The 24,903-nt window shown below is 47.9% G+C and overlaps 1 protein-coding gene across 1 annotated transcript in view; it reads right to left on the bottom strand.

The window, feature by feature from the left end:
* Positions 1 to 24,903, bottom strand: part of slx4ip (SLX4 interacting protein) — a 211,274-nt gene that overhangs the window by 89,994 nt on the left and 96,377 nt on the right. The window contains 1 exon segment of the mRNA XM_072506403.1: positions 14,055 to 14,187. Within this exon segment, the coding sequence (XP_072362504.1) occupies positions 14,055 to 14,187 (133 nt within the window).

Genomic DNA, 24,903 nt, shown 5'->3' with positions numbered 1-24,903 from the left:
TACAATAGGAGGGCTTTTTCGATGCCCAGTCACTTATGCGTACTGTACATTTGTTGTGTACTTTCTTGCTAAGAGCTTTGGAATATGAGGAATTACAGTTGACTGATGCAGACTGTAAGCTTAGGTATCCTGAAATGCTGCTATATTGTCGTCTTAGAGATCAGGGAAACTGTTTCTTTGGCTGTTTGATAGAAAAGAGTAAAAACAAAGCAAGAAGGACAGAAGAAAGACAAACGGAGACAAATGAGAAAGAAGAAAATCGTATTGATGTAGCATTTCAAAATTCCCTCAATGCAGTAAAGTACAATCACTGTTGCTGCACTGGCAAACATGGCAACCAATAGCATCCAGAAAAATTCCAAAAGCAGCACATTTAAAAAATGATCAGTTATCTTTTAGGTTAGGTTAGGTGGATTGGCCATGATAAATTGCCCTTAGTGTCCAAAATTGCCCTTAGTGGTGGGTGGGGTTACTGGGTTATGGGGATAGGGTGGTGTGGGCTTGGGTAGGGTGCTCTTTCCAAGAGCCGGTGCAGACTCGATGGGCCGAATGGCCTCCTTCTGCACTGTAAATTCTATGTTCTATATCTTGTTATTCTATTTGGTGGTATTGCTTGAGGAAGGAATGTTGACCAAGACACCAAGAGCTGCCTTCCAATAATAGTACTTAAGAAGCAGATGCACTTAAACAGCATTTCCAATAATGCAATTCTCCCTCAGTGCTACACTGTTAGCCAGCATTACCGTTGGGAAGGTAGCACAGTGGTTAGCACTGTTGCTTCACAGCTCCAGGATACCAGGTTCGATTCCCAGCTTGGGTCACTACCTGTGCGGAGTCTGCACGTTCTCACCGTGACTGCGTGTGTTTCCTCCAGCTGCTCCGTTTTCCTCCCACAGTCCAAATATGTGCAAGTTAGGTGGATTGGCCATGCTAAATTGCCCTTAATGTCCAAAAAGGTTAGATGGGGTTACTGGGATAGGGTGGAGGTGAGGGCTTAAGTAGGGCGCTCTTTCCAAGGGCTGATGCAGCCTCGATGGGCCGAACTGTAAATTCCATGATTCTATGATTTGTGGCTTGAAGTTTCAATTCACAACCTTCTGAATAAGTTGGAAAACACAAATCCTATGTGATCTATGCAAAGAAGTTCGAAAAATCTCTCTTGCACTTTTAAAATTTTCTAACATTACCTCGCTACAAACCAGATTGTATAAACCAAATAAGTAATTATTTCATTGGTCTGAATTTTACTGACAATGACATGTAGAAAATAGACTTCACTTGTGTGCAAAAGAGTTACGTTTACAACTGCATTAAAAAGTTTTAAATGGAGTTAAACTTGTAATAATTCTAAGCACTGTCAAGGCAAAATATAAATGCAAGACTTCTTTAAAAAACAAATTTCTCAGCAAGGTTTACAGCTTTCTCCAACCCACTCACATCGACACACTCATTTTGTATTAACACCACAATTTTTTTGTTAGGTTTGGGAACCAGAAAAAAAATATATTTTGGGAAGTTTATTTTACAGTTATATTCAACTCCTCGGTCCATCTACTAAAAAATGAAAAGATGGGTTGATTGGTTAAAATGGAAAGGGAAAGGACAAATTAATTTGCATATTTCAAATTACATGCATGACACTTTACAAAGAATAAAACAGCACAGGAACTTGGCCCTTCGGCCCTCCAAGCCTGTAGGGGTCATGATACTACCCTTGGCCAAAACCCTCAGCACTTCCTTGTGCCGTATCCTTCTATACCCAGCCTATCCATGTCGAGATGCCTTTTGAACGCCGTTAATGTATCTGCTTCCACAACCTCCCCAGGCAAAGGAAGCGAGGCACTGAAATCTTTGGCCTGTAAAAGTTTCTCCAATCCCAAAGATTAACCCAGACTTTCTGACAAGATGGGTAAAATTTGAGAGAATTCTAAAAGGAGCGCACACTGGAAGGGAATTAGAAATCAGAAGTCTTGAAGTGCATGGATCTTTTATTCTCTGCTGTCCACCCAAAAGCAAGTATTTCTGCTAAGACAATATGGGTACAAATGTGAACCACATAATTTACAGATAGAACCTTTAAAACCCAAAGATCACGTAGCTAGCTGTAACTCTTGTTGACCTTCCTTCGCTCTTGTCCCTCTTTAGTCCCTCAGTGGCTTAAATCTTTTCAGTGGTAGAAGTAAGGGTAACTGCAACACCAGCCCGTCTTGGGTCACACCAGGGAAAGGAACAAAACAATGTAAGATTATACTAAAAAAACAAATTATGTCGAAAAAGAATGACTAACGGCTTAGATAACTTTCTATTTCTTTGTTTTTACTTGCAAAGTGAGCATCAGTAAAAGCAGATCAAGTAGCAGTTGAAGCTGAGTCTGTGCTGGTTGAATGCCCCGTGGCAGTTAGGTCTTACCACATCTCCAACAGTCCAATGAACAGTGGACACAGCTATCATATACTATGAAAAAGACTTAGAACACAAGGTAATTCAGCAGGGACACCCCATCACTATCAATTACTTAATCAAAGTATTTTTCTTCCTTTCATTAGAACTGCTGCAGCAAACCTTTACTCGTCTGCTTCCAGATTCCAATAACTAGTCCGACCACATCTGACGCATTCTCTTGCATGCAGTATTGCCCTCATTCCCCCATTGTCAATCTCAAGGAAACCACTAACTCCTGTTACTCTCTCACACAAACATAAATAGCAATGAAAAGTAATCACTACTCCTGTGGAGATGGGGATATTTTGACACACATATAGACACTGAACAGGTACAGTAGAATACATTTTATCCTGAAAATTGTTTGAGAAAACTCACTGCCTTACTGAAACTCTAATCACTCTCAGTTATATATGCATAGCTGGCTCCATTCATCAAAGGTGACAAAAGAAAATCAAAAATGTGTCTTGTACACAGCAAGGAGGAATGTGTTTATCATGCATACCCCTTTTGATTCACTACTTACAAATTGTGATATTGAAAAAAATTAAAACCAAAATCAATCCTAATCTATACTGAATCTGGAAATGAACAATAATCTGGATTAATCCAGATTATAGTATCTTCCTCCTAGTTAATTATATGACTGACTGCCAGTTCATAACCAAACTCACACGTTGTCCCATAAACCTTAAACATACGGATGGTGACATTTTTGGTAACCTGCAAATGGTCTCATTTAGTGTTGCCTAGACGTTTTACACAAGCAATAATATATTTTTGTCCTTCTATCTTTATTGCTTTCTTCATTCCTTTCATAAATTTCTCCTATCTTGGACAGCTACATCACATCTATGTAAAAAAAACATTTTTTATAGCAAATTCATCTACATTAAACAGTATTGCTATTTGGAATTCCTGATTGTCCAACCTCAGCTAAATCTGAATGGAATTGTGATCTCAATCAAAAATTAACCGGATCTCTGAATTTTTGATTTCAATACAAATGATAATATTTTAATAGAATTCAGTCAGTATTTTAGTACCTCATTCTCAATAGAGGAATTTCATCTTTTAAAAAAACTTTAATCTTCTTGCTGTTCATTCAGAAACTAATAAATAATAGCTTCACTGGCTAGTCCTGTAAATATATTTAAATGAGGCTAATGTGCATTACTGACAAGATACATTAGGGAACAAAATATTTTCCATTTAACATGAAGTCACCAGACATAGTTAGACAGGCAGTGTTACATGACTGCACCCTTTTCAGTAAATTCTGGGAATTAGGGTGTGAACAAACTACAAAAAGAAAAATAACATAACCTGTGCGGCAATCAATCACATCAAAGAATAGTAGAGACTGTCAGATTAGGGAAAAAGTAGTCAAGTGGTATCTTCCTTTGCAAAGCTCAGAAGTAATTTATGAAAACTATACTCACATGACCACATCAGACCTTTATCACCACTGAAATATCTACATTAAAATTTCAAATGCTAATTTGAGACCAGATACTTTGGCAATGTCATAATTGTCACGACAGTAAAGCAATAGAACACATATGGATTAATCAGTGTCAGTAATCTCAGGAAAGGGATGCCGTGAGGAACGCACAGCAACTCTGATGTCATGGGGTGCCTGAGCTTCTTGAACAGTGCAAAGCTGATGATTTTCACTTTTGCATTGTGTAAGCTCCTGTTGCGTCTTGGCCCTGTTGCAAATTAGTCATGTCTGAACAGACACAGCAGTTAAAAAAGTGGGCCACCCATGTCAATTCCTGATCTAGAGTAAGTTTGCGTGGGTGGATTGAACATACCACAATTCTATTAAACAAGAAAAAATTGTACCGTATTTTGTTAATTGTTTTTTAAAGTTACACCACCAAAGGGAACAATATCCACACTGTAAAACATATAACTTAGAAGTACAGATCAATTATCTTCCAATATCCAGCAAAATAAAAATGCTTTGATTGCTCTCCAGATTGACACTTATTCTCATAATAGCAAGAACAATTGGCGGGTATTTCAAGACACTTTACTGGAGTGTTAACAGACAATCTTTCACCCTGAGCAACAAAGGAGAGCAACAATTTGAAGAAAGAATTTATTAAGACAAGGTAATTAGAAAAGTTAACAAGTAAGACAAAGTACATTTAAGTTCAAGACATGGCAGGTGAGTGGAATGTGTGACTTGTCATGGACCCTACCGGCACCCTAGGTGACCACATGTGCAGGAAGTGCTCCCAACTGCAGAAATTTGAGGTCTGGGTTTTGGAGCACACCTGAACCACAACTGAACCAGAATGGGACCAACATCCTTGCGGGTGGGTTTGCTGGTGCTGTTATGAGGAGTTTAAACTAGTTTGCAAGGGTAGGGGACACAGAGCATTAGTACAATAGCGACACAGCATACTATAGCAAAGGAACCAAGACAGAAGGAGTTTAGCCATGTTGAGTTCCAAAGGTGTAAGACAAAGTTGGATGACCTGTACTTTAATGCTAGGAGCATTACAGGTAAGACTGATGAGTTAAGGGCGTGGATTGACACATGGAATTGTGATATTGTTTCCATCCCAGAGATGTGGCTGAGGGAGGGGTACGACTGGCAGCTCAACATCCTGGGGTATAGGATCTTCAGGCGCGATAGGTAAGGGTATAAAGAGGAGGTGGTGTCACATTATTAATTAAGGAATCAGTTATTGCAGTAAGGAGGGACAATATCTTGGAAAGGTCTTCAAATGAGCCTTTGTGGGTAGAGTTAAGGAATAACATGGGCAGTCACATTGCTGGGAATGTATTATATGCCCCCAAACAATTAGCAGGCAATAGAGGAGCAGATAGAGGTGTGTAAAACTAATAATAGGGTAATATGTTAAGGGATTTGGATAAATCAGGAAAGGGATGCCGTGAGGGTTTAGAGGGGGAGGATTTCTTGAAATGTATTCAGGAGAGGGTTTTACGTCAATGTGCAGAAGGTCCAACAAGGGACGGCGCAGTGCGGGATCAGATTCTGGGGAACAAAGCCAGGTGTTCGAGGTGGCAATGGGGAGTATTTTAGCGATAGCGACCACAAGACAGTACGATTTAAGTTTGTTATGGAAAATGAAAAAGATAATTTGCAAAAAATGGTTTTGGATTGAAGGAAGGCATATTCTATTAAAATAAGGCAGAATTTGGCAAAACAGACTGGGAACAGCTTCTTGCGGGAAAATCTTCAGCAGAGCACTGGGGGGCGCTCATAAAGGAAATGGGGAGAGTACAGGGCCCAAAATGTTAGGGTGAAATGCAGGAGCAACAAGCCCAAAGAACCCTGGATGTTTAGGAATATCCAGGACTGGATAAGAAAGAAAAGTGAAGTTTTTTGCAGGTACAAAGGGAGCAAATCAGCGCAGGCCTTAGTGGAGTACAGAAAGTGCAGGGGAGAACTTAAAAAAACAATTAGGAGAGCAACGAAGGGGCATGAAAAAGCACAAATGGGAAAGATTAGGGAGAAGCCCAAGATATTTTGCAAGTACATAAAGGGGAAGTGGATAAAGGGAAAGGGTAGGGCCCATTAGGGACAATCTGTGCATGGACAACATTGGTACGGTGTTAAACTGGTACTTCACATCTGTCTTCACTTGGTGGGGAGGATATAGGTACAGAATTCAGAAGGAATGAGGTTCTTGAACAATTTGACACAGGGAGCGAGGAGGTATTGGAGGTTTTTGAGGGCTCAAATCCCCATGTCCGGATGAGTTATAACCCAGGTTGCTGTGGGAGGCAAAGGAGGAAATTACAGGGGACGGGATTCTCCAACCCTGCGCCAGGTCGGAGAATCGCCGGTGGGCCGCGCGTATCGCGCCACGCCGCCCCGACGCCAACACGCGTGGTTGGCGCGGCGCCAGTCGTGGCCGGCCCACCGATTCTCCGGCCCGTATGGGCCGCGCGGCCGAACGAAAAGAGCCGAGTCCCGCCTGCGCTGTTCTAACCTGCTCTGGGCTGGCGGGACCTTGGCGTGTAAGGATCAGGTGGCGACCTTTGGGGGGAGGGGGGAAGAGAGAGTCCGACCCTGGAGGGGCCGCCGATGTGGCCTGGCCTGCGATCGGGGCCCACCAACTGGCGGGCCGGCCTCGGTGGCTGGGGGCCTCCTTTCCTACGCGCCGGCCCCTGTAGTCCTGCGCCATGTTGCGTCGGGGCCAGCGCGTTAAAGGAGGCCACTGCGCATGCGCGCGTTGGCGCCGGTGCCACTGTGCATGTCCTCGTTGGCGCCGGCGCGACTACGCATGCGCGGATCCCACGGCGCACAGTTCCTGCCAGGATCTGGAGCGGCGCGAACCGCTCCAGCGCCGTGCTGGCCTGGAGGGGCCAGAATTAGTCGTGGGAATGGTCCGTTCACGCCGTCGTAAAACGGCGTTTACAAAGGCGTGGACACTCTGCCGCGGGATTGGACAATCCCGCCCAGGAGCTTTGACCCAAATTTTTAATTCTTTTCTGGCCACAGGAGGGAGTGCCATAGGATTGGAGGACAGCTAATATGGTTCCACTTTTCAAGAATAGTGGTAGAGATAAACCAGGGAATTACAGACCAGTGAATCTCACATCAGTGATAGAGAAACTATTGGAGGAAGTTCTGAAGGGGAAAATCAATCTCCAATTGGAGAGGCAAGGTTTGATCAGGGAGTCAGCAAGTTTTTGCCAGAGGGAGGTCATGCTTGACAATTTTGATTGAATTTTTCGAGGTGGTGATTGGGTGTGTAGATAAGGGTAGTGCAGTTGATGTGGTTGATGTGGATTTTAGCAGAGTCTTTGGCAAGGTCCCACATGGGAGAATGATAAAGAAAGTAAAAGCACATGGGATCCAGGCTCACTTGGTAAGTTGGATCCAAAACTGACTTAGTGGAAGGAGACAGAGGGTGGTGGTAGAAGGCTGTGTGACTGGAGGGCAGTGTCCAGTGGCATACCACAGGCATTAGTGCTAGGTCCTTTTTTGCACGCGGCGCAGTGGTTAGCACTGTTGCCTCACGGCGCCAAGGGCCCGGGTTCGATCCCGGCCCCGAGTCACTGTCCATGTGGAGTTTGCACATTCTCCCCGTGTCTGCGTGGGTTTCACCCCTATCCATAACCCCAAGATGTGCAAGATAGGTGGATTGGCCACGCTAAATTGCCCCTTAATTGGAAAAAAAAATTGGGTACTTCTAAATTAAAAAAAAAGGATTTTAGGAAGATATAGACAGGTTGGTCAGATAGAATTTAACCCTTAAAGTATGAGTGATGCACTTTGGAAGGGGTAACAAGACAAGGGCTTCCAGGTCATTTGGGATGCTCAGAGAAACCAAGGAATCTTGGGAGTCCTTGTCCACAGATCTCTGAAGGTGGTAGAACAGGTTAACTGGGTAGTAAAGAAGACTTATGGGACCCTTGCCATTATCAGTCATGGCATAGATTATAAAAGCAGGAAGTTTATGTTGGAGCTATACAAGACTGTGGTTAGGCTTCAGCTGGAGTACTATGTGCAGATCTGGTCACCTCACCAAAGGAAGGATCTGATTGGACTGGAGAGGGTGCAGAGGAGATTCACCAGGATGTTGCCTTGGATGGAGCATTTGAGCTATGAAGAGAGGCTGGATAGGCTCAGGTTGTTTTCTTCAGAGCAGAGAAGGCTGAGGGGGTCCTGATTGAGGTATATAAGATTATGAGGGATATGGACAGGAAGGTGGATTTTAGCAGATTATGAGGTAGGTGGATAGGAAGCAGCTGTTCCCTTAGTTGAAGGATCAATAATAAGGGGGCATAACTTTAAGGGTAGAGGCAGGCGGTTAGAGGGAATTTGAGGAAAGGATTTTTCACCCAGAGATTTGGGGAGGGGGGGGGGGCACAACCTTTACAATGTATGTGGATGAGCACTTGAAATGTCATAACATTCAAGCTATGGACTAAGTGCTGGAAAGTGGGATTAGTGTAGTTTTGCCAGTGCAGACTTTGTGGGCCTCTTTTGTACTGTATGACACTATGACTCGGTTAGATTTTAAGGAGGGCCTTAAAGAAGGTGAGAGAGGCAGATGCGTTCAGGAGGAATTCCAGAGCTTAGGTTATAGCCAGCTGACGCTATATCTGCCCGCCAATGGTGAAGCAATGAAAGTCAGGGATAGCCAAGGGGCCAGAGTTGTGCATGCGCAGAGTTCTTAGAGAAGTGTAGGACTGAAGGAGATTACAGAGACCGCAAGAGGAAAGGCCAAGGATTTGAACACAATGATGAAAATTTGAAAATTGAGGTGTGCTGGATCAAGACATAATGTTGGTGAGTGAGCACAGAAATAGTGAGTGAACTGAACTGGTGGAAGATTGGGTACATGTGACAGATATTTGAACGTGCTCAAGTTTACAATGGTAGTGGAAGCTGAGTGGGCCAGGAAAACGTTGGAAGAGCGGAGTCTGGATAAACAAAGGAATGGATATGGTTTCAGCAACAGATGAGCTGCAGCAGAGCGGAGATTAACAATATTACACAGATGAAAACATGTAGTCATGGTAAAGTGTAGGATATGGGGTAGAGAGATTTGTCTTCGGGTCAAATAGGGCATTGAGATTGCCAACAACCTAGTTCACACTCAAAACAATGACCAGGGAAGACAATGGAATGGTTGACTAGGGAATAAAGTTTGTGGTGGGGAAGTAAGCCACTGACTTCAGTGTTCCCAATAGTTAAACAGAGAAAATTTCTGCAAATCCATAACTGGAGAGGATGACAAACCAGAGACGGTGAAGGAGTGGTAGAACTGAGCGTCATCAATATATATGTGCACCCATTTTTTAAACTTGTATCCTTATTTTTAATAGAATCCCCACAGTACAGAAGGAGGCCATTTGGCTCATCGAGTCTGCACCGACCCTCTGAAAGAGCACCTACCCACTCCCTGCCTAATCCCCGTAACTGCACCTAACCTGTACACCTTTGGCCACTAAGGGTGCAATTTAGCATGACCAACTCACCTAACCTGCACATCTTTGCACTGTGGGAGGAAACCGGGCAGCCAGAGGAAACCCACGCACACACGGGGAGAATGTGGAAGCTATGAACTTGTATTTTATATTGAAATAAATACTGTATCTTCTAGGACCGTTATCATTCTGAATAAACACTGCTCCTCAAGACCAAAACCATCCCATTTAGCAATGTATCTGTGGCAAATAGATATCAGATTGGTTGAACGGTGAGTGCATTTCAGCAGAAAAAAAGTGTGTTCATTACATTGTGTTTTGCAGTAGGGTGCTTAATATTTGAATATATTATAATTAACCTACCCCAAATACTTACGAACATTATATGGAACAATTTTTCGAGCCGGGACGAGACAGCAAGAGGGCAACAACGGGAGTTGGCAGCTGTACTTTCAACAGCCTCAGCCCTAAGCTTTGAAATTCCCTTTCTAAACATCTGTCTTTCTAGCCCTTCCTCTCCTTCTTTAAGATATTTCTTAGAACCGTGATGGTGACAGGGGCGCTGGAGGGGAGGCTAGTGGCGCTGGTAAGTGTATATGGTCCCAATTGGGACGATGTGGAATTCGCGAAGAAGGTGTGTAGGGCCATCCCTGACTTGGACACACACGAACTGATAGTGGGGGGGGGGGGGGGACTGGAACTTGGTGCAGGAGCCCAAATTGGACAGGTCACGGCTGCACTCGCTAGTCACTCGCTGGCTGGGCTAATGGTGGAAATGGGAGAGGTGGACCCATGGAGGTTTCTGGATCCGAGGGAGCGGGAACACTCTTTTTTTCTCAGCAGTCCATGAGGTGTACTCACGGATTGGCTTTTTCATGGTGGGGGAAGGCGCTGCTGGTTGGGGTTAAAGGGTCGAGTACTCGGAAATTGCAATATCAGATCATGCTCCGCATTGGCTGGATATGGTACTGGAGAAGGGGATGGTACAGAGACCAGGGTGGAAGTTAGATATGGGACTGTTGGGGGACCAAGGGTTCTGTGCCAAAATTGAAAAAGTAATCGAGGAATATGTAGGTTTTAACTGCACGGGTGAGGTGTCAAAGGTGTTTGGGAGGCTTTAAAGGTGGTGGTGAGGGGTGAGGTGATCTCGTTCAAGGCTAGGCTAGACAAAGAGGAGAGGTTGGAATGTCAGAGGGTAATAGATGAGATGTTGGGGGTAGACAGGAGGTATGCAGAAGATAGGGACCCAGCGCAGTTGGAAAAGAGGAAGGAACTCCAGGCGAGCATTGACCCACTATCTACCAGGAAGGCGGTACGTCAATTGAGGCGAGCAAGGGGGGCAGTTTACGAGCATGGAGAGAAGGCGGGCCGTATGCTTTCGGGTCAGCTCCGTAGGGAGGCTGCGGCAAGGGAAATTGTCCAGGTGCGGAACAGGGCAGGGAAGTTGGTGGTAGCTCCAGATCTTTAAGGAATTCTATGAGAGGTTGTACAGGTCAGAGCCACCTGAGGGAAGCCGGGAGATGCAGGAATTTCTAGATGGGCTGGAGAACCCGAGGTTAAGGGAGGGGGAACAGGGCTACATTAGAGGGGGCGATAGTGGAGCAGGAGACGCATTGATTTCCCTGTTACTTAAGAAAGATAAGGCTCCGACGGAGTGTGGGTCGTAAAGGCCCATATCACTTTTAAACGTGGACGCAAAGATATTGACAAAGTAGTAAGTGGCAGGTAGGCTAGAGGAGTGCCTCCCGAAGGTGATAGGTAAAGATCAGACGGGGTTTGTGAGAGGGAGGCAGCCCTTTTCAAACATTAAGAGGCTTTTGAACGTTGTTATGGTACCGGCGGAGGGGAAGGAAACAGAGGTGGTTGTGGCATTGGACGAGAGAAAGCATTTGACCGGGTAGAATGGGGGTACTTGATGGCAGTTCTAGAGCGGTTTGGAATTGGACCCAGATTTGTGGACTGGGTAAAGCTATTATATAAGGAGCAGAGGGCCAGTGTCGGCACAAATAACATTAGCTCAGAATACTTTTCTCTCCACCGTGGGACTGGGCAGGGATGTCCTATGTCCCCCCCCCTGCTGTTTGCACTCGCGATTGAGCCACTGGCCATCGCATTAAGAAGTTTGGGGGTATGGAAAGGGTTAGTGCGGGGGGCGGGGGGATAGAGCATAGGGTGTCCTTATATGCCGATGACTTGTTATTATACGTGTCGGAACCAAGTGTGTCAATAATGTCATGAGCCAGGGTTTAGAGAACCCCGAAGTGTATCATGGAGTTCACCTGACCCACAACTTTTAATAGATTGTGGTGATGGGGAGCACACGGGTCCACCCTGCAGATGTGATGCAACAGAAATCTACAGTACTTTTAAATTAAAACAATGTTTATTCATGAAACCAGTTAACACTTTATAAACCCACAGTAAACATCTTAACAACTATCAACACCAACAAATTCCCCAAAGAATACAATACTCTCCAAGTAACTCTTAATCTTTCCTTGCAACATCCATAAGACAAAAATAACCCTTTTTACAGAAAGACATTAGGTTTAACTTCACTACCACTTTGAATTCACCAAATGAACATTCATAAGCTTGCAGAGATTCATACACATCTTGCTGTGACTGCAGCTTCTCCAAATCTAAAACATAACTAAACCAACCCTGTAGCTGCAAGCACAAAGTGAAAGTAAAAGCAGACCGACAGCCCACCTCCACCCACACTCTGACATCACTGATAAACACCCATTTCTTCAAGGTACATTCATTACAGCTATTTTATAAACCCCCATGACTTAAAGGTACTCTCACATGACAATAGGTAGGATACTGGCGTTGCTTCGGGTGTTTGGGTCTTTCTCAGGGTACAAATTAATTCTAGACAAGAGTGAATATTTTGTGGTGTCTCGGCCAGGGGTGGGGCAGGGATGGGAGGGTTGCCATTCCGTAAGGCAGGGACTCACTTTAGATGCCTGGGGGTGCAGGTTGCTTGAGATTGGGGAGGGGGCTCCGTAGGTACAACATTTCTAGTCACTGGCGGGTCCCTCTGTCACTGGCAAGTCGGGTACAGGCGGTTAAAATGAACATGCTGCTGCGGCTCCTGTTTATTTTTCAATGCTTGCCAATTTTCCTGCCAAAGGCATTTTTCAGAGAAATTACCTCTTTCATATGGGGAGAAAGAAATTAGGACACTAAAAGATTTGTTTCTTGGGGGTCGTTTTGCGGGATTGAAGGAGCTGGGAGCGAAGTATAGGCTGGGGCAGGGGGAAATATTTAGATACATGCAGGATCGAGACTTTGCCAGAAAGGAAATACAGAGCTTCCCAGTAGAGCCGGCTTCCACATTGCTGGAGGAGGCGCTGACGACAGGGGGACTGGAGAAGTGGGTCGTATCGGTGTTTAGGGGCTATTTTGGAGGAGAAGGCGCGGCTAGAAGGGATCAAGGCAAAGTGGGAGGAAGAGTTGGGAGAGGGTATGGAGGAGGGGTTCTGGTGTGAGGTGCTCCGGAGGGTGAATGCATTCACCTCGTGTGTGAGGGTGGGGCTGATACAGCTTGAAGGTGGTGTATAGAGTGCACCTTACAAGGGCGAGGATGAGCCGGCTCTTTGAGGGGGTAGAAGATGTATGCGAATGTTGCGGGGGGGGGGGGGGGGGGGGGGGGCAGCAAACCCCGTTCATATGTTTTGGTCCTGTGCAAAGCTGGAGGATTACTGGAAGGAGGTGATTAAGGTAATCTCTAAAGTGGTGCATGTGAAACTGGACCCGAGTCCTCAGGAGGCCATATTCGGGGTGTCGGACCAGCCGGGGTTGGAAACGGGTGCGGGTGCGTGTTGTAGTCTTTGCCTCGTTGATCGCCCAAAGGTGGATCCAGTTAGGGTGGAGACCCTGTGCCCTGGCATGGCGGGGGGAACCTGCTGGAATTCCTGACGCTTGAGAAGGTCAAATTTGAACTGAGGGGAAGGATGGAGGGATTCTACAATTCATGGGCGTTATTCATTATGAACTTTTGAGAATTGGATCACAACAAACATTAGGGGGGTTGGGGGCTGGGAGGGTTGGGGGGAGGGGGACTGCATGTGTTAATAGTGACTATGGGTGATTCCTGATTCCTCTTTGTCATTTGTTTATATTAACATGCAGGCTAATGTTTGGGGGTTTGGTGGGAGGATGGGATCGTTGTTATTGATATGGGGATTGACATTACATTCGTTACTGATTATTGTTTATTGTTGGGTATAAAGCTGGGAGAAAATGTGAAAAAGGAGAATTTTAAAAATATTTTTTTAAAAAGCTATTTCTTAGAACCTACCTCTCTGACCAAGCTTTGTTCAACTGTCCCCAATTGGTGTCAAAACTGGTTTGACAATGCTCCTGTTAAGGACCTTAGTTTTATTATATTAAAGGCGCTATAAAAATACAAGTAGTTTTTGTTGTAACCGGGATTATTTACCTCCTAATCATGCCCAACTCATAACTAGATCCCTTGATTGGCCACTGAATAATATTGTTTCATCCAAATTTAGGTTACTACATAATTTGTTTTACTTTTTATGTTATGTGCATTTTAATGGGTTTACAGTAATTTTGTGGTGATGATTCATAACTTGACAAAATAGTTTAAGGTTCAGCCCTCATTTCCATAGTGATTTTATTCTCGTCAGTATACACATAAATAAAGAGTTTCTCACCTTTGATACACAGCGGGTTACTGGGTGTCAGTTCTTTGCTTGATTTAGGTTGCGTGTGACCACGCTGTTTTTTCGCTTCAACAAACTGTTTGACCCTGAAATCAACATCTTCCTTTACAAGTGCACTAATTTCCTGCAGATAATAAAAAGAATATGACTTCATTTTGAAATTATCCAAACACTTTTGTTCTCAATTTATATTAATTTTTCCATACAAAAAAGCATTTAAAATTACACTGAGTCACAGATTCCTTTTTAAAAAGTCTTTCAGCCAAACAGAAACAACATGGTCGATTTTCTGACCTTATGCCCCTGGCGAGGAACTAAGTGTACAGAATTCAGGCAAGGAGACCAGAAATCCTGTTAAGTCTGCTGATATTGATGCCCAAATACCAGATATGCATTATGTGGTGAATGTATTGCTACTGCAATTCACCCCTGTATTGTACTGTACCATGTTGATGCCCCTGTGGGCTCCGCCTATGGCTCCACCCTGTCGGGGGCGGTATATAAACCTGCAGCCTGTAGGCGGCACTCAGTACCGAGCAGTCGCAGACAGGCACAGATCTAGCTTATTAAAACCACTGTTCACTTCTATTAATCGTCTCGTGTGAATTGATGGTCGCATCAATTTAATAAGCTAAGATGTCGGAATGGAAGCCGCCCTCAAACCTGATCGGCTGGAACCCGACCCACAGGCAGCTGAAGCCAAAGGAATCTTCTCACATTGGCTCCGCTGCTTTGAGGCCTACCTCACCTCCTCCTCCTCGCCCGCCGTCGCCGAGGCACACAAGCTGAGTTTCCTCAACGCCCGGGTGAGCCACAGAATCGTTTTACTAATCGAGGACGCGACAACATACACAGAAGCAGTCGCGATCCTGAAAAGACATTACGTGAGGCCGGTGAACGAAGTGTTCGCGCGGCATCTCCTCACCACATGCCCAGGGCAATTGCTGGAGGAATATCTACGCGACCTGAGGGTACTCGCTCGGAACTGTAACTACAAGGACGTCACGGCCTCGCAGCACATGGACCTCGCCATCCGGGACACCTATGTGGCTGGAGTCCGGTCCAGCTATGTCAGACAGCGCCTGCTCGAAAAGGGCGCCCTCGACCTAGAAGAGACAGTAAAACTCTTAGTAGTAAGGGCGTGGAATGCCCTGGCTGCAACAGTAGTGGACTCGCCAACACTAAGGGCATTCAAATGGTCATTGGATAGACATATGGACGATAAGGGAATAGTGTAGATGGGCTTTAGAGTGGTTTCACAGGTCGGCGCATCATCGAGGGCCGAAGAGCCTGTACTGCGCTGTAATGTTCTATGTTCTAACTATCCACCTCGTTAGAGGTAGCCTTCCAGAGCCTACATGCTTTCCCGTCTGAACACGCGATTTCCTCGTGGGCGCCGGGGGCGCGGCCATCACCCGACCCGAGGGTGTCCCAGCCCTGTGCTGCGTGGCTGCCCGCCCAACCCGGGGGGCTGTCTTGCTATTTCTGCGGTCAGAACCAGCACCCCAGGCAGTGTTGCCCAGCTTGGAACGCGACCTGCAGCAAGAAAGGACATTTTGCCAAAGTCTGCTTGGCCTGACACAAAGTTCCAAAATCGCAGGCCCGACTCACAGGCTCTCAGGCCCGCAGCATGGCTGCGTGCCTGCCGGTAATACCCCCTTCTGACACGACATCCGCCTCATGCTATCCGTGGGGGCCGCCATCTTTAATTCCACCTGACATGTGCGACTCATGGGGGCCGCCATCTTGAACCCTGCCCGCCATGTGCGACTCATGGGGGCCGCCATCTTCAACGCTGCCCGACACGTGCGACCGACGGGGGCCGCCATCTTGGGACCTCCTCGCTACCACCGACCACGCCGGCTACCCGCAGCTCGGCGCGGTCACTCTCAACCAGTCACGGCCCAAGCACCTCAAGAACTCCACGATGACCGTCCGGGTCGATGGGCAAGAAACGTCCTGTCTGTTCGACTCCAGGAGCACGGAGAGCTTCATCCATCCGGACACGGTAAGGCGCTGCTCCCTCCAGATTTCCCCCGCGTTTCAAACAATCTCCCTTGCTTCCGGATCACATTCAGTGCAAATCCGGGGGTACTGTGTCGCGAACCTCGCGATACAGGGCGCCGAGTACGCCAATTTTAAACTCTATGTCCTTCCCCATCTCTGCGCTCCTCTCTTGTTAGGACTGGATTTCCAGTGCAACCTCAGAAGCCTGACCCTGAAGTTCGGCGGACCCCTACCCTCTCTCACCATATGTAGCCTCGCGACCCTTAAGGTCGCCTCTCCCTCGCTCTTCGCAAACCTCACCTCCGACTGTAAACCCGTCGCCACCAGGAGCAGGCAGCACAGTGCCCAGGACAGGACTTTTATCAAGTCGGAGGTCTAGCGGCTCTTGAGGGAGGGGTTCATCGAGGCCAGTATTAGCCCCTGGAGAGCCCAAGTGGTGGTCGTCAGGACCGGGGAAAAGAACCGGATGGTTGTAGACTACAGTCAGACCATAAATCGTTACACGCAACTCGATGCGTACCCTCTTCCCCGCATTGCGGATATGGTTAATCAGATTGCACGGGTTTTCTCCACGGTAGATCTGAAGTCCGCATACTACCAGCTTCCGATCCGCCCGGAAGACCGCCATTACACTGCCTTTGAGGCAGACGGCCGCCTCTTCCACTACCTCAGGGTCCCCTTCGGCGTCACCAATGGGGTCTCGGTCTTCCAAAGAACGATGGACCGAATGGTTGACCAGCACAGGCTGCGGGCCACGTACCCGTACTTGGATAATGTCACCATCTGCGGCCATGATAAGCAGGACCACGATGCTAACCTTCAGAAGTTCCTCCAAACTGCCCAAGCTCTCGATCTCACCTACAAGGAGAAATGCGTTTTCCGCACAACCCGACTAGCCAATCTCGGCTATGTCGTGGAAAACGGAGTCCTAGGGCCCGACCCCGACCACATGCACCCCCTCCTGCAACTCCCCCTTCCCCACTGCCCCAAGGCCCTGAAGAGATGCCCGGAGTTCTTCTCATATTATGCCCAGTGGGTCCCCAACTATGCGGAAAAAGCCCACCCACTTATCAAAGCCACCATCTTTCCCCTGACGACTGAGGCCCGCCTGGCCTTCAGCCGCATCAAGGCAGACATTACCAAGGCCGTGATGCACGCGATGGACAAGTCCATCCCCTTCCAGGTGGAGAGCGATGCGTCAGACGTCACCCTGGCCGCTACCCTTAACCAGGAAGACAGGCCCGTGGCCTTCTTTTCCCGTACCCTCAACGCCTCCGGGATTCGACACTCCTCTGTCGAAAAGGAAGCTCAAGCCATTGTGGAAGCTGTGCAACATTGGAGGCCCTACCTGGCCGGTAGGAGGTTCACCCTCGTCACCGACCAACGGTCGGTAGCCTTTATATTTAACACACAGCGGGGCAAGATCAAGAATGATAAGATCTTGAGGTGGAGAATCAAATTCTCCAACTATAATTACAATATCGTGTATCGTCCTGGGAAGCTCAATGAGCCCCCAGATGCCCTGTCCCGCGGCACATGCACCAGCGCGCAAGATGACCGACTTCAGGCCATCCACAATGACCTCTGTCACCCGGGGAGTCACCTGGCTTCTCCACTTCATCAAGGCCCGCAACCTGCCCTACTCCACCGAGGAGGTCAGCATCATGACCAGGGACTGCCAAGTCTGCGCGGAGTGCAAGTCGCACTTCTATCGGTTAGATAAGGCCCACCTGGTGAAGGCATTCCACCCCTTTGAGCACCTCAGCGTCGATTTCAAAGGGTTCCTTCCCTCCACTGACCGCAACGTGTACTTTCTCAACATCGTTGACGAGTACTCCCGTTTCCCCTTCACCGTCCCATGTCCCAACATGACCGCAGCCACTGTCATTAAGGCCCTGCATAGCATCTTCACCCTGTTCCGTTTCCACACTTACGTCCACAGTGACTGGGGCTCCTCTTTTATGAGCGATGAGCTGCGTCAGTACCTGCTCGGTAAGGGCATTGCCTCGAGCAGGACTACCAACTACAACCCCCCGGGGAAACGGACAGGTGGAGAGGGAGAACGCGAAGGTATGGAAGGCCGTCCTTCTGGCCCTACGGTCTAGATGTCTCACGGTTTTCCGCTAGCAGGAGGTCCTCCCCAACATGCTCACTCCATTCGGGCGCTCCTCTGCACAGCCACAAACGAGACCCCTCACGATCGTCTATTTATTTGTCTTCCCCAGGAAGTCCATCTCCGGGGTCTCGCTTCCGTCCTGGCTGACAACACCGGGGCCTGTCCTCCTCCGGAAGCACGTGAGGAGCCATAAGTCCGACCCCCTGGTCGAGAGGGTCCAGCTCCTACATGCCAAACCTCAGTATGCCTACGTGGCGCTCCGCGACGGACGACAGGATACAGTCTCCCTCCAGGATCTGGCACCCGCCGGTTCCCCAGTGACCATCACCAACACGCCACCCCCCCCCCCCCCCCCCCCCCCCACACCGCCTATCACCACCGACCAAATCCCTCAAGGTGGGCTACCAGCTTCCCCCCTGGAGATTCTGAACACAGCCCCCACCCCTACACCCCACCTTCCACCATCGCCAACACACCGTGATGAAGCTCCAGACGACACACTCCCGGGGTCAACGAGTCCAACACCCGTGCCCGCAGCGAAGCCGGAGCTGATGCGATCACAGAGAACGATTAAGGTTCCGGACAGACTCGATATGTGAGCCCATTTCACCCCCGCCGGACTTCAATTTTTAACAGGGGGTGAATGTGGTGAACGTATTGCTACTGCAATTCACCACTGTATTGTACTGTACTATGTTGATGCCCCTGTGGGCTCCGCCCCGCCAGGGGCAGTATATAAACCTGCAGCCTGTAGGCGGCACTCAGTACAGAGCAGTTGCAGGCAGGCACAGATCTAGCTTATTAAAACCACTGTTCACTTCTACTAATCATCTCGTGTGAATTGATGGTCGCATCACATTATTCCTTCTAGGTATATGCAAACATGTGAAATCTTTGCTACCATCTGAGTAATCTAGTGCTTCTTTATTCTATTTTTATTTTCCTTTGGTCTTCCAAAACCATGTATAATCTGCAGTTGGATGTGTGGAAGAATGCTCTGAACCCACTCACACAAACAAAGGATAACATCAGCCATTTTTCACTTCCCATTCTGCGCTTCATTCAACGCCTCCCATAGCAACATAACTATGACTGGGAACTCTTTAGCCATATTAGTGTACCAATCTTAGTGTTGTTTTAAAACTCTTTCACACCTAAAAGCTCTTGTGACTTTATACTCTTTGAAAGGAAATAAAGCATATGTCAAGTCCCTAGGATATGAAAGAGATCATAAAGTTGTTTAATCAAACCTTACTTTCTGCTTATTTAAATAAAATTGACTTTGGTGGGCCAAAAAAAATGGCTGCCAGAGGTCACACAATTTGCTAGTTCGCCGAGTTCTTGAAACTTCCAACAGTAATAACAGGACGAAGCTCAACCCTCATCCTTGCAGAATCCCAAACCTAGACAAGAGAGCATCCTGTCTCCCAAGCCTGGACTTATATTAAAGAGAATATATTCAAGGGCCATACGTGAATATGTGGAAAATAATGATAAAGGGGAGGTTTCACCCTCAATTTTGTGAGAGGCGTTGAAGGTGGTGATCAGGGAGATCATGGCATTTAAGGCACAAGTGGACGCGGAGGTGAGGAGGTGCGACAGAAGCTGGTGGATGAGATTTGTTTTCTTTTGTTTTTTTTAAATATAAATTTAGAGTGCCCAATTAAGGGGCAATTTACCGTGGCCAATTCACCTACCTTGGGCATCTTTGGGTTGTGGGAGTGAGACCCACGCAGACAAGGGGATAATGTGCAAACTTCACACGAACAGTGACCCGGGGCCGGGATCGAATGTGGGACCTCAGCGCTGTGAGGCAGCAGTGCTAACCATTGCGGCACCGTGCCGCCCTGGTGGATGAGATTCTAAGGATGGATTGGAGGTATGTGAGGGACCCGACCCCAGAGCTTTTGTGTGCCGGAAAAAACTGCATTTCTGTCCACAGATAGCGCGTGCGGCAATTGAGGCGGGTGAAAGGGCAGTGTATGAGTATGGGGAGAAGGCCAGTCGTCTCCTGGCACATCAGTTTAGGCGGCAGGAGGCGGACAGGGAGACTGTTTAGCTTAGAGATTTGGAGGGTAGGATGGTCTCTGCCAAAGAGAAGGTGAATGGAGTGTTTCGGGCCTTATATAAGAGGTTGTATAGGTCGGAGCCGCCGAAGGACAAAGAAGGGATGGCAGAGATTCTGGGAGTCTGGAGTTTCCCGAAGGTGGGGAGGAGTTGTAGGAGAATCTGGAGATGCCATTGTGGTATAGGTCGGAGCCGGCAAAGGAAGAAGAAGGGATTGCAGAGTTTCTGGGAGTCTGGAGTTTCCAGAAGGTGGGGAGGAGTTGCAGAATCTGGAGATGCCATCGTGTCTGGAGAAGATTCAGGCAGCATTGAAGCATATTAAGGGAGGGAAAGCAACGGGGCTGGATGGGTTCCCAGTGGAATTTTATAAGAAGTTTTCGGATCAGTTGGGTCCATTGTTGCTGGGCATGTTCAGGGACCCCTTTGCATGGGGCACCCTTCCAGGGACAGGCAACCATATTGCTGCCACGGAAGAAGGACAAGGACTCCACAGAGTGTGGGTCATATCAGTTGATCTCCCTGTTAAACTTGAATGCCAAGTTATAGGTCAAGGTATTGGCATTCAAGTTATTGGCCTTGCCTCCTGGAGGTAGTAGGGGAGGATCAGCCGGGGTTTGTAATGCCGGCGGGAGTAGGTTGTCATCGAATGTGTGGTGATTGCTGAATGTGGTGCTTTAACCCTGTGGCCAGGCTAGTTCAGAGATCATTGGACTCGGAGGAGGCATTTGACCAGGTGGAGTGGGGGTATCTTTTCGTGATATTGGGACACGTTTGGATTTGCTTCTTGGTTTGTGTCATATGTGCAGTTTCTGTATGCGGCTCCTTTCGTTAGTGTTTTTACTAACACCATGAGCTCCGGGTCTTTTCAGTTGTATTGGAGTAAGAGGCAGGGTTGTCCAATGTCTCCCTTGTTGTTTGCGTTGGCAATTGAGCTGTTGGCCATTGGGTTGAGGGCCTCAAATGCGTGGAGTGGGATCATTAGAGGCGAGGTGGAACATAGGGTGGTGTTATATGCTGACGATTTGTTGCTGTACGTTAGGGACCCGGGGTCGTCCACTGGGAATATTTTGGATATTTTGCATCGCTTTGGGGCCTTCTCCGGTTACAAGTTGAACATAGGGAAGAGTGAATATTTTGTGGTTGGTGCATCAGGGTGGGGAGCCGGATTTGGGGTGGGAATTGTCGTTTTGGTTGGACTAGTTTTCGATACCTAGGGCTCCAGGTGGCAGCGGATTGGGAGAGATTCAGAGGTTGATACAAGCTTGATGGGTAGAGCAAAGGCGGACTTGCAGAGGTGGGATAGTCTCCCGTTATCGTTGGCGGGCTGTGTCCAATCGGTTAAGATGTACATCTTGCCAAGATTTCTATTTTTAGTTCAGTGTCTCCCAGTGTTCCTGTGCAAGTTGTTATTCCGGTTTGTCAAACTGCTTATTTCCGGTTTTATTTGGGTGGGTAAGGTCCTGGGGATTTGGAGGGGAGTGCTTCAGAGGGAGAGACAGGCAGGGGGCTTAGCATTGGCAGATTTACTGTATTATTATTGGGCAGCGAACACGGAGAAGGTACTGGGGTGGTGCAGGGACTTGGAGGCTCGCCATGTTCAGATGGAGTCAGATTTATTTAGGGAGACAAGTTTGGGGGAATTGGTAACAGTGTCACTTCTGTTGGCGCCGGCAAAGTACTCAACGAATCCAGTGGTAAAGTAAAGTAAAGTAATCTTTATTGTCAAAAGTAGGCTTACATTTAACACTACAATGAAGTTACTATGAAAAGCCCCTAGTCGCCACCGGTGCCAGTTCGGGTACACAGAAGGAGAATTCAGAATGTACAAATTACCTAACAGCACATTCTTTCGGGACTTGTGGGAGGAAACCGGAGCGCCCGGAGGAAACCCACGTTGGCACGGGGAGAACGTGCAGACTCCACAGAGTGATCCAAGCCGGGAATCGAACCTGGGACCCTGGAGCTGTGAAGCAACAGTGCTACCCATTCTGCTACCATGCTGCCCCATGGTGGCCACGCTGTAAAGGCTAACAATGAAAGCCATTCATCACTGGCCAAACTGATTCCACTCATTGACCATAAGCAACTGAAAAGGTCATTGATATGTCACCTCAAAGAATGGCGTGCAACGCTACTTTAGGTTTAATCACATCATTCACACATTATCACCCTCCAGATATCATGGGCGGGATTCTCTGATTCTGCGACCAAGTGCTGACGCCAATGCAGAATCCGTGGACTTTTTTGACAGAAAAACCGGCGCCGCACCTGAACCGATTCCGCTACCGTTGATGGGCTAGCACCGGTGCCGCGTGGAACATAATTGATTCCAATGAAAAACGGTGCGGGATCCGCTGGGTCCATGATCGACACTCGGGAGGCTGACAAGCTGCAGCCGCACATACACATTACACTCCCTACACACACTTATCCCAGCCAAAAGGATGGCACTGTTTGTGCTGGAGCACGCCCATACAGCTCATGGGTCATCTGGGGCCAGAGGGCACATAGGGGGGTGCCCTGGGGGGACACCTATAAGACCCATGGTACCAGGTTCAAAGTGGGCTGTTAGCGGTATGCGCAGCTGCATGGCTGCCTTGCTGGCTGTAGCAATGGTGCTCCATGCACGCCCACCGCGACCCCACAGCCTACCTCCTGGCCACTTCCTGCTACACCCCATGGCCCTGGCAGAAGCCCCACGGCCAGTGGCACAACTGTGAGCAAAGTATGGCGATGTTGGAGTCCTTCCGTACCCCCTCTCTCCCTCAGCAGCCACGCCTGTTTCACGATTTTTAAAATCACAAGTGAACCGCGCCATCGGGAACTCGGCCCATCGGAGGCGGAGAATCGCAGAGGCCCTGGAGAGTACAAGGTCAGGCCCACAAGTGATATGCAAACGGTGCCTACTGTATGTGCGGAGTGATACGTATTGACAGTTTGAGGTGATGGAGAATCGCGATTTGCCATCAAATTGGCGCCTGCTGCGATTTTGGTGTCGGGAGCTATTCTCCGCCCAATCGTATTTCCCGATTGTGGCATCAGCTAATGGAGAATCCCGCCCATTATCTCTGGAATGTAATGTTGCTCAATTGTATGTGTGTCCTAGAGTCTCAGGGGTTAAGGCTGCATCATGCAATCATGGCACTCAAAGCTGTGGATCCCCACATTTCCCGTAGGTCTCAATCAAGCTTCTTTCTTCAATCTTTAACAATTGTAGCCTTCAATGTTTACTTTCAGAGAGAAGGATTAATGGATCCAGAGCTCAATGCTGTATTTCTCAGAGTCCCCATTCAATGGAGGAGGCAAAAGAGGGACAGGTGTTGCCATGCGCAGCTCCAGCAGAAACATTGCAAAGGGGAGTCTGAGCATGGACAGGCGGGTGAGGAGGAGAGATCCAGGCAGCGGTGGTAGATTCGCCTGTCCGAGGCTTTATTGTCGAAGAGTCTCCTACTTACAAATGAGTGAGACAGTGCCAGACATGCCTGCGATTGTCCGGAGACCTTGTACATCACATATGCCACATTCTTCATGAAGACTTAAAGCCAGGTGGGGTTGGACACTTACCCCTACCAGTGGCTTTGAAGGTGACGGCAGTACTTAATTTCTTTGCTCTGAGTCTTTCCCGGGAACAGGGGACCTGTGCAGCAGCATCTCAGTCCGCAACATCGCACTGCAAGGAGGTCAGCAGTGGTCATTACAGGAAGACCCATTATTATGTTGGGTTTGCCTTGGACAAGGATAGACTTGCTCAAAGATTCACCAGCTTTGCAGCCATCTCAAGTTTCCCAAGAGTACAGGGTACAATAGACTGCAATCCATGTGGCTGTATGGGCTCTCTGGCAGTTCCTAATGTTTATAAACTGAAGGGACACCATTCCATCAATGTGAAACTAGTGTGTGATCATCACAAGCACATCCCACATGTGTGTGCACATTACCCCTGGGAGATGTCGTGACTCTTGCATCCTCAGTCACTCCAAGGTGTCTGGGATTTTCAAACGGCCAGAACGTCCGCAGGAATCATTGTTGGGGGATACTTAAACAGTGGCTGATGATTCCTGTGCGTCTTCAAACCCATGCTGAAGAGGGGTACAATGCTGTTCAAAGCTCCACCCGCTCCCTTATGGAGCCGACCATAAGATTTCTGAAGATGTGCTCCAGATGCATGGACTGCTCAGGTGGCTCTCTGCAATACACACCAGAGAGAATTTCCCGCATGATCACAGCATGCTGTGCCCTTCACAATATGGCAATGCAAAGAAGTGAGCCCTTGCCAGAGGGTGAACTGCAGGAGAATGAGAGCTCATCAGAAGATGAAGATGCAAGTCCAGGAAGCCCATGGGGCTGCTGAAGGACATTAAAAGCACGCTGATGCCATGGAGGAAGGAAGATGTGAGAGACATGCGTGATACTTTAACAGCTGACTGACAGGTTCCAGGAGGAGTTAAGGTACGTGAGGTCATTTGAACACATCTCCCCTAGCGCTCCAAGCCATCCCTTCTCATCTCAGGAGATATCTGAACTATTGCGGAGAGAACAAATCCTGCATTCACACATGCGTGTTCTGACCTCATGAGGTTGAGGGAGGGGGCCTAGGTAGGGTGTACTTTCAGAGGGTCAGTGCAGACTCGATGGGCTGTATGGCCTCCT

Source organism: Scyliorhinus torazame, chromosome 1 (assembly GCF_047496885.1).
Source record: "Scyliorhinus torazame isolate Kashiwa2021f chromosome 1, sScyTor2.1, whole genome shotgun sequence".
NCBI classification, from domain to species: domain Eukaryota; kingdom Metazoa; phylum Chordata; class Chondrichthyes; order Carcharhiniformes; family Scyliorhinidae; genus Scyliorhinus; species Scyliorhinus torazame.
The sequence above is the reverse complement of the archived record's forward strand: the minus strand, read 5'-3'. Positions and strand labels throughout refer to the sequence as shown.